Source organism: Morone saxatilis, unplaced genomic scaffold, assembly GCF_004916995.1.
Source record: "Morone saxatilis isolate NCDOM2014 unplaced genomic scaffold, NCSU_SB_2.0 Contig0, whole genome shotgun sequence".
NCBI classification, from domain to species: domain Eukaryota; kingdom Metazoa; phylum Chordata; class Actinopteri; family Moronidae; genus Morone; species Morone saxatilis.
The window spans coordinates 14,009,777-14,018,924 of NW_023339650.1; the positions used below are offsets into that span (position 1 = coordinate 14,009,777).

The 9,148-nt window shown below is 41.1% G+C and overlaps 1 protein-coding gene across 1 annotated transcript in view; it reads right to left on the reverse strand.

The window, feature by feature from the left end:
- Positions 1–1,075: 1,075 nt before the first annotated feature.
- The window catches only part of ncapg2 (non-SMC condensin II complex, subunit G2), a 10,357-nt gene continuing 2,284 nt past the window's right edge, over positions 1,076–9,148 (reverse strand). The window contains exons 7-27 of the mRNA XM_035657183.1: positions 8,983–9,077; positions 8,755–8,911; positions 8,581–8,673; positions 8,370–8,495; positions 8,054–8,233; positions 7,594–7,746; positions 6,597–6,819; positions 6,409–6,506; positions 6,136–6,306; positions 5,983–6,053; positions 5,735–5,888; positions 5,303–5,476; positions 5,044–5,160; positions 4,440–4,592; positions 3,190–3,289; positions 2,822–3,024; positions 2,449–2,583; positions 2,198–2,301; positions 1,957–2,057; positions 1,756–1,855; positions 1,076–1,653 (exon numbers count right to left, since the gene is read on the reverse strand). Coding sequence (XP_035513076.1) covers positions 1,602–1,653; positions 1,756–1,855; positions 1,957–2,057; positions 2,198–2,301; positions 2,449–2,583; positions 2,822–3,024; positions 3,190–3,289; positions 4,440–4,592; positions 5,044–5,160; positions 5,303–5,476; positions 5,735–5,888; positions 5,983–6,053; positions 6,136–6,306; positions 6,409–6,506; positions 6,597–6,819; positions 7,594–7,746; positions 8,054–8,233; positions 8,370–8,495; positions 8,581–8,673; positions 8,755–8,911; positions 8,983–9,077 — 2,760 coding nt within the window. The 3' untranslated portion in view covers positions 1,076–1,601. The remainder of the gene's footprint in view (positions 1,654–1,755; positions 1,856–1,956; positions 2,058–2,197; positions 2,302–2,448; positions 2,584–2,821; positions 3,025–3,189; positions 3,290–4,439; positions 4,593–5,043; positions 5,161–5,302; positions 5,477–5,734; positions 5,889–5,982; positions 6,054–6,135; positions 6,307–6,408; positions 6,507–6,596; positions 6,820–7,593; positions 7,747–8,053; positions 8,234–8,369; positions 8,496–8,580; positions 8,674–8,754; positions 8,912–8,982; positions 9,078–9,148) is intronic.

The following is a 9,148-nucleotide window of genomic DNA, read 5'->3' on the forward strand; positions in this document are numbered from 1 at the left end:
AAAAGATGGAGGGATGGAGGGATGGTAGAGGACAGGAGTACTGAATGATTACTGCCCGGAAGCCATGAAGGCAACACAAGAAATAGGAGAAAAAAAAAGAGACACATAAAATTTGATTGATAGGTGTTATTAACTTGTCTAGAATAATAAATATACGGTTGCAAATTTAGATTCATGAGAAACATACGACAGCAAAGGAGCCGAATAGTAATGTACACAGTAAAGAAAGTGTTATTATAGTCTTTTTTAAACTGTTGTGGTGATTTATTTGTGCAGCCAAGCCAATAACTTGACAAAGATACTAAAAACATAAAAGGCACACATATTATAAATGGACTATTATAAAGTAATTTTTACTTTAAAAAATGTGACAAAAATAAACAAATATTAAAATACTTATGTAAAAATATATACATGTATAGTGTATATATATAGTATATCACATAAATAGATAAAAACATAAATTTAAGACAGTATTAGTTTAGTCTCAATACAACTATTATTATAGTCTAATTCACTATTATATAAAACACTATAGTGAACTTGAATTTAGAGTAAAAGAGGATGCAGACATACAAAAATACCAAAACAAAGGCTTTAATATGATTATATAAAAGTAGCAATACTACAATATAAATATACTCCTGCATTTTACTGTTGAAGTAGTTCATGTTTAGTTTATATAGTGTTGGATACATTAATCTGGAGTAACTAGTAACTACGCTCAAATAAATGTAGTGCAGTAAAAGTAGAATATTGCCTCTGCAACACAATGGAGTAAAAATATAGTTTTACAGAATGGAAATACTCAAGCACCTCAAAAAAGTTCTTCAGTGCAGTACTTGCATAAGTGTAGTAGATAAAACCTTTCAACGTGTGCATACATCAGAAATATCGACAAGGCAAAACAGTATGCAAATTCATAAAATGGGTGCTATTCCCCTTTAAGAATAAAGCGAGAGTGATTTATTGCTTGTTTGTACGAGGTTATTACTCGGCACATCGCTGTACGGAAAAGAAAAACATCTGAGAAAGAAATAAACATCACGTTTAGGTTGATTGATACAGTTTGTTTTATTCTTATTAGTAGCACACGGCAGTGAGAATGCTGACAGGCCCACAGATATATAAACACAGACAGTGAGACATGGAAAAATATATGTATTTCATATGAAACTGTTAAAAAATACAAGTGGAGCACCGAGCTGTTGTGGAGAGAAAAGCCTTAAAGTAGAATGTCACTCAATCCAAGATACCATACTTCTGCAGTCTGGAGAACTCAATAGTTCTTCACATTATCAATGCACAAAGCCTGAGAGGGAAGACTTGAACAATGTGTGCCATCGAGAAATAAATAAATACAGAGGAGTGGAGCCAATCTGGAAAAACATAGTTACAGACAGCCACTTGTCCTCAGCTTTAGATCTAAATCCAAAACATATTTTTTAAAAACCCGATCAGCGAAGTTGAAATATTTATCGTGTTATTTTTTTTTTTTGCCAGCAACTGAGAGTCTGCTTACAGAGAAGCAGATATTATACTGCTCAACATAGCTCCAGAATACACATGTGAAGTAGATATTACATCTCAAACAAGTCAACTTATAAATCCAGAATTTCATTCAAGGTCTTCACAGAAGATTCATAAATAACCCTGTGGCGAGAATAAGATAAAGAATTTAGTCATTACAAGTTATAAACCAAAAAGCTATGAATTTATTCATCTATAATAAATATCTTATTTCTTTCCACTTACCTCTGGATGTCCCTGCTGTCTACAGATGTGACTGCATGTTTGTAAAGCTGCTGCTGGACAGATGTGGCTGCGCTCTTCAAGCCCGTTTTAGACTGCCCCGCTAGATAATTTAGTAAAAAAAAGTGTGACATATAACAAACTGTGATTTATCAAAAGGAAACAATATCTAAAAAAATTCAAATTCCCATCATGTGAACTCACTGTGTTTGATGACGGCTAGGACGTGCAGGACTGCAGCCAGTTCATTAAGACTGCTGATGGCCTCGGAGTCCAAAGATGAGCTGACCTCTGTCAAAAACGCCCTAAAAGAAACATTCAAGAACAAATACGACTTTTAAACTGTGTATAAATCACATTACGGTCAAATAAATGTATCAGACTAAACAGAAGAATGAGGTTAACTTTTCTAAAAAGAACAGAAAAGATGACAGAGAATATTTACCTGGTAACAGCGGGCACTTTGAGGATGACAGAAAGTAGGACACCGGACAGAGGAGGCATGTCCTCCATTGACTCCGGGGTGATCACCTCCTCTGGATGGGTAATCTTTAAAAATAAGAGAACAGCAGCATTCATCATCCCCTTAATTGAATTGCTCAAGAATATAATCAGTCAAGTCCCTTATCATGCCCAGGACATGTGGGATATTGGTAAAAGACAAATGCTGTGTCTCGTCTGTGGTGTAGCTAATACCTTCTGAAGCAAATGTCTCTTCTCCACAACGATGACAGCAAAAAGAGTAGAGAAGACCCCGCTGAGAGGTGCTCTGTCCCAGGTCTGAGCCACTTGGAGGAAGTCTGTCAGGCCGGGAATGGCTGACTGACACAGCTAAAGTCAGGGCACAAAGATGGATTCTTAACACAGCCAAAAAAAAAAAACCCTCTTTACTGATGGTGCAAGTTGTACAGCGCTGGAATACTGAGAGCAACTAAAAAGGAGGCCAGAAGCTCCATTTAAAGAAATAAACAAGTGTTGTTTATGTAGAACAATAAACTGTAGGTGGTGGTGCTACAAGAATAGGTCAAATAAAATACATAAATCAACTCATTGGGGCTCAAATGTCTACCTGTTTTCCCTCCTCTGGTTCCTTCCTAAGACGGCGAGCCAAGAGTTCGATAATCTTCTGGAAGATGTTGGCCACCACACCCAGAATGACAGTGGTTGCGTCTCCCTGATTGCCCTGAGCCTGGTTGTTGTCCTCGGGTACGTAGCAGTCCGCCACCTCCTTCAGAATCGGCAGCACTGCAGGAATACACAGGTATCCTGCGTCTGGAAACGTCAAAGAAACATGATGCAACAGGACTGCTTTATGTGAAATAAAATCCAGCTTCTGTTAAATGTTTTCATTATTTCAAACTGCACACTCTTCCATCAATGCGGTGTACCAGTACCCTTCCTGTATCGTTCCCATAAACGGACATTTGAATCACTCACCGGAGAGGAGGGTGAGCGAGCACAGGTGGAGGATGTGACCCTTGAGCGTCTGGTCGCCCAAACCCACGAGCAAAACGTCTCGGCACACTGTCAGGAAACTCTGGTAAAATGCACAATCGTCACGATAATGGAAAATTCACACTCCCCCCCAAATAAAAGAGCACTTATTAAAATCGACAACACAGAGTCTAGGGGGAACAGCATTTCAGCGTAATGTTCATTTCTGCTGGTAGCTGCCTACGATCCCCCACCAACACACTGATAGAAAGGCCACTGAAACACATGCAGGGTTATTCTCAATATCTGATCGCAGCAGTTATGTGGTGGCAGGCCTGAAGAATAATGGCACAAATAAAGAAAATAAGCTCGTTTCGGTATCGCAGTATGAGCGGGAGGAGGCGTGAATAGAGCGTGTGTGGACTGGAGCAGTACAATCTATAAGGAGTCTAAATTTACCGACCAGATCTGAAAGTCCTGGAAGCAGGAGGTGAAAAGGATCTACAAAACTTAATGTCCTGTGTAACAACACAACTGTGTATTTTTAATCTACAGCCTTGGTACAGGCGACGTATTAGGGTGAAAATGAGTAAGTCAAAACACCTAAACTGGCTATTTATGAACAAGGAGATGTGGTTTTCCTGCAGAGAAATCTCCTAGCTTGGATTGACTTTCCAATTCACATAAATATTATATATAATAATAACACATGGCATCCACATCCATCATAAAAATACCTCATATAGTAGTAGTAGAAGCTGCACGATTATGTTCAGTATCAAAGGGCATTAGAAAATTCAAAAAATGTTCTACATAGAGAGCTCTTTGTTTATCGGTATTTATTTGAGAACACTGGCTAACTATGTGGTGAAACATATAATCAAACACTAATTTACATCACAAAATAAGACACATTCACACTCATGTGCAGCTGCTGAAGCTAATATCCTGTTAGGAAAATCCTTTTGTGTGCCCCACCTTGTGTGCCTAAATCACACACTTGTGCTGCCGTGGAGAAGAGTATCCTCACTCCCTTAATGGAGACCACACATTTTCCCTATTTGCCCAAATTAAACGCTAGTGCTTAGTGCAGCCTTGCAAAGTCATTTTAGTTTCACTAATTACAGTCTGGGAAGGCTCAACAGACACTTATATCTCCAACACATATTTGTTTCGGCTCAATAAGTTCTTAGTGGACGTTTTCCAGTCTAAAGTCCTCCAATGACATTTACATAAGTAATAGAAGAGCTCACCTCAGTTATCTGTGCAGCCAGTGGCTGTGGCTTCTCTGAATCCTCCTCCTCTTCATCATCGTTGGTACGTTTGGCCAGGAAGGGCAACACCCTCTCAGCTACCCACGCTGCCACATGCTCCAGCGAGAGCAGGTAGTCTCGACCCTCTGAGGACTAGGAAAGAAGCAAATGGTTTCATTCGGTTTTTACTTTAACTTGTTTTTGTAGTTTAAGAGGGGAAATAACTTAAAAATAAATGACCACTTAGGCAAGTAACTCAAAAACCCATAAACCTGAGTCACCTGGAAAAATTATTAGCTCTCTCTCCTGCCTCAACACCTACAACAGGGCAGCAAAAATACATAGCACAACTTTGCAGTACCGAAAGTGGTGTTAATTTGTCAGACCAAAAGTCAAAAATCTAAAATGTAATCAGTTAAGAAGCAGCACATCCTGTTATTTGAGAATGTGCGGCATTTTCTTCCACTATTTTGATTAAAAAAAAAAAAGAAAAGAATTAATTGATTACCAAAATATTTGAAGTCTAGCGGAGTGCTCATTTACAAAGACACTAAGCAGATCCCAGATGATAAATACAAGTGACAAGTGGGATGAGAATGCTCACGGTATGTTGCAGATGTGCACCGAGGCGGCCGTAGTACATGAAGACTTTGAGTGCGGTCTCCACACTGGGAGTTTTAGGATCTTCTGTGCTGGAGCTGAGGTGAGTGTACAGCACTGACTGTTGAGACAAACATCAGCCTGATTCACATCTCATAGAGGAACGATATAAAATACATTTATATATCTAAGCAGTGACACACAGACCGATAGTGCTTCTATGTTTAACTAAATGAAATAAGAATGAATGGTATCCAACGTACCCTCCAGTTTCCTAGAATTGTATGGAGCTGCTTCAGTGGCTGCTCGCCAAGAGCCAGCACTTTCTCTCGCGTTGAAGTGTGGCTGAACAAGTACTCCAAGTAAGCCAGCGCCAGGTCTGGTTTGGCCTCCACCGTCTCCAGGATACGCACCTTTCGATTGGTGTTCGCCTTGTCCTGAAGTTGAAAGGGAGAGGACTTTTACAAAGAGCAACAAGAGATGTGTGTTTGGATTAAACTAAGGCTGAACACGACTCAGATTTGGCCGTTTAACTCAGAGATGCTTTCCTTTTTTCAACGCCATACTAACTCCTATATCAGCAGTTCCTGTTGTGGAAATGCAGCTACATGAATCTCACGTTTTAGTGCTTTTCTCTGGGGCTCACAAACCCAACAATAATTTCAGCCCGTTATGTCTAAGTCAAAGCAAAATACCCCTTGCTTGGGCAGAGCCTCAGTGAGCCAGTCAGTGGCGAGTTCGAGGATGTTGGCAGCCTGGCCCCAGCTGCACATGCAGTCTAACAGCTGGCTGTACTGCGTTGGCACCGCTCCTGGGTCCATCTTCCTCAGTCTGGACAGGACGCCACAGCTGAGAACAAGAGAGCGAGACGAGGGAGGTTAGACAGGAGCATGTCAGCAGAGCAGAAAAGAAAAAGGCGAAAAGCCGAATGAGATGGAGACACCTGAATGTTGGAACTGCAGCTGCGGGCATAAAGGAGGCCAGTTGTATGAGAGGAACGGTACATTGTTCATCCTGTAAAACAGTTAGGCAAAGCGTATTAAGGACTTGTTCATGGAGGAATAACAAACAATTCAACACATAGAGGCTGAAGTACCTCAAAGGCCTGGAAGTACTTGGCCATGACATTTCCAAACTTTGCGAAAGTGTACTTCTGGGCCTCTTCATTTTGTTTCAGGGCCTTCTCGACGCTTCTCCACAGGATGACCACGACCTCCAGCAGACGGGACACGACAGCCACGTCTTTCCCCAGCAGAGGTTCAGCCTGCTGAGATCAAACTCTAATGAAGAAGCTCACAGACTCACAGTATACACAGTCAAACACTTTTAGTCCGAGCAAACCATCGTTTATTTCTCAAATCTCTCTTACTGCGCTGTTCTCCTTATTGCTGTCATTAATGTCTGACAGGTCACAGTCAGTCTGGATGCAGCTGTTCAGAACACGGCGAATGGCCAACATCAGCTTTACTGGAGGAGACGACAAAACAATGGAGGAACTTAACGTACTGACAACATACTGAATCATTTCTTGGTTGGTCTTGTACACACAGCGCTTACTTATGTTAGTGGGGGCTGTGTGTTTGTGGGCCGACTGGTAGAACTTCCTGGCAGCCATGGGGTTCATCTGGATGAGGGTGATGCACCGACAGCACCACTCCCTCTCCGACTCGTTGACGGGGAAGAAAGACTTGAAGAGCAGATCGACAATGCGCTTGGAAACCGATTGGGAATCGATGGCCAGGCGGGCCAGCAGGTGGTCCATACTGCACACGTCCCAGAACTGGAGAGTGAAACACAAGAAGCCTCTTTTTACATCTGGCATTAACTTGCATCCTTTGCGTCTCGATGTAATTTGGCTGAACTACACCTGGATTTGCACCAAAAACTTAATTATGTCTTCAGTATAGACAATGAAATATTAACACATTTCCTCACATTCCTCATCTTGACACTCATACTGTTTGACAAGTTTATGACTTATGATACTTGCCAACTACTACAACTACTTCATATTCCATTTGTGTAGCTACTGTATGTATTTTAGAGACAGGTCATTCATTTTTGCTCTAATAAATGTCTTTACCGCCTTAAATAATAGATTCATCTTCATTTATTATGTGGAGAATATATCCTTTCCAGCATCTTTATTGTCAGTGGCATTCACAAGTATATTTTTTTCATATGATAGTTGTTGTTGTTGAATTTTAATGTTTATTATTGCTTGTGGCTACTGCTTTTGCCTTGAATCTTTGTGGTAGATAGAAAGGGTCCACTGCACGGGGACAGGCTCGTTCTGTCATTAAAATATATAAATGGACTTGTTATGTTTTATGTTTATGAACTTTAATATTCTTTTCTTTGTCATTTCAGTTACTCATATTGTTAAAACTGTTTTGTTTTTAAATGGGCAAAGCAAATAAATAAAGTGTTAAAAAAAACAAAACAAAGTTAAATTCCCAGTCTAGGTGCACTGTGTACTTTAAATGGTTTTATAATTAAAATAAAGAAAAACATGCAACAACCCAACAATGTATAAAGCAAAAAGAAAGAGTACCTTGGCAGCACGCACTGCCTTCACCTTGATGAGCATGTCAAGAAAAGCTGTGCGGACTTTCTCAGAGTTGTCATGGAGGCTGTATTTGAGAGTAGGCAGGAGTTTTTCCAATAGTGGATGGCTGAGAGTGTTGTCCAAGACAATAGTCAGACACTGGGGAAAACATTACACAGACCACAAGTCATTAAATATCCAGTCTGCTGCCAATAAAATCAGCCATGCTAATTCTGTCTGCGGTGACAATAATGCTTACAATTTGGCATCACAATACTTTTGGAAAAGAACGCCTAATTGTTGCCATTTCTAATATAACTTGATTTAACACTGCCAGTTTTTAAACATGTTCTCAGCTCAGATCTTGGATAAGATTACATAATAGTAAGCTAACAATACGAGGCTTCACACGTCTACATTTTTCACACCAACATACATCAGGACAGAGAGAGACGGCATCTCCTACCTTGAAGACTGAGCACCGAACATCTGGGGAGCTGCTGTCAGCCGCCAGCTCCATCACCAGCTTCTTCAGGAAGTCCGTGATGATTGTGGGAGGGAGCAGCTCCCAGCACTTAGCCAGGATCTTACAGACTCCCAGGGTGGCATTGGAGCGCACAGTGGGATGAGGGTCATCAAGGAGGCCCTGAGGGAGACAGACAGGCGGTGGAAATATTGTCTCTGAGGTTCGTGACTTATTACAAGATCCGAGAATGAATTTTAATGATATTTTGCCCCTTCTTGAGATCAAAAAGTAGTCGAATGCTTTGAAAGGTTCTCACCATTGCTGTGTCCAGCTGCTTCTGAATGGTCTCGTCTATATTCTGGTTGTTCTGATCCGGGTCGTGGACTGGGAAGGCCTCAGTGAAAAGCAAAGTGGCGTTTGCGCGCACCTCAAAGTTCGGAGCCTGAACGAATCAAACAGAAACACATTAGACTAGAATAAAATCCTAAAACACCAGCATGAATGCAGTTAGAAAACGGTGTCCGTACCGTCAAAGCTTTCCAGAGGAACGGCCTGTAGAGATCATAGAGCATCTTGTCCACCTTGTTGCAGCCTTTCCTTGAGTGGAAATAGCTCACGATCTGCATTTTAAAGCAAGGAGATCAGAGAGTAAACACACACAGTAATACGATGCACATCACGGCTGAAGGTAATGAGTCTACCTGTCGGACTTTGGCGTGAACAGGAGATGCTCTATGAAGGAAGATCGCATTCTGCATAAAATCCTGTATGCATGAGCTCTCAATCTCCGCCAGGAAGTCCCCGCCAGCCTTCTTCCATGCTCTGAAGTAGATCTCCATAATATGAGTAGTCATGGTCCTGAAGAAAGCAACTTGTTAGAAAATAACACCAAGAGAAAACTGTCAAGCGGAATAAAACGAGGGTCTTACTTGCTATAAAACTCCAGCTGGTTTTTGATGGTGCCATGAATAGCCCAGATGAAGTCAACGTTCCAGCTGAAAAGAAACACCAGGAATCGCTTTCCCTGTGACAAAATCCACATCGTCAGGCTGACGGCTCAAAGACGAAGCCGCAACAATGAGAAGGAAAACAGAG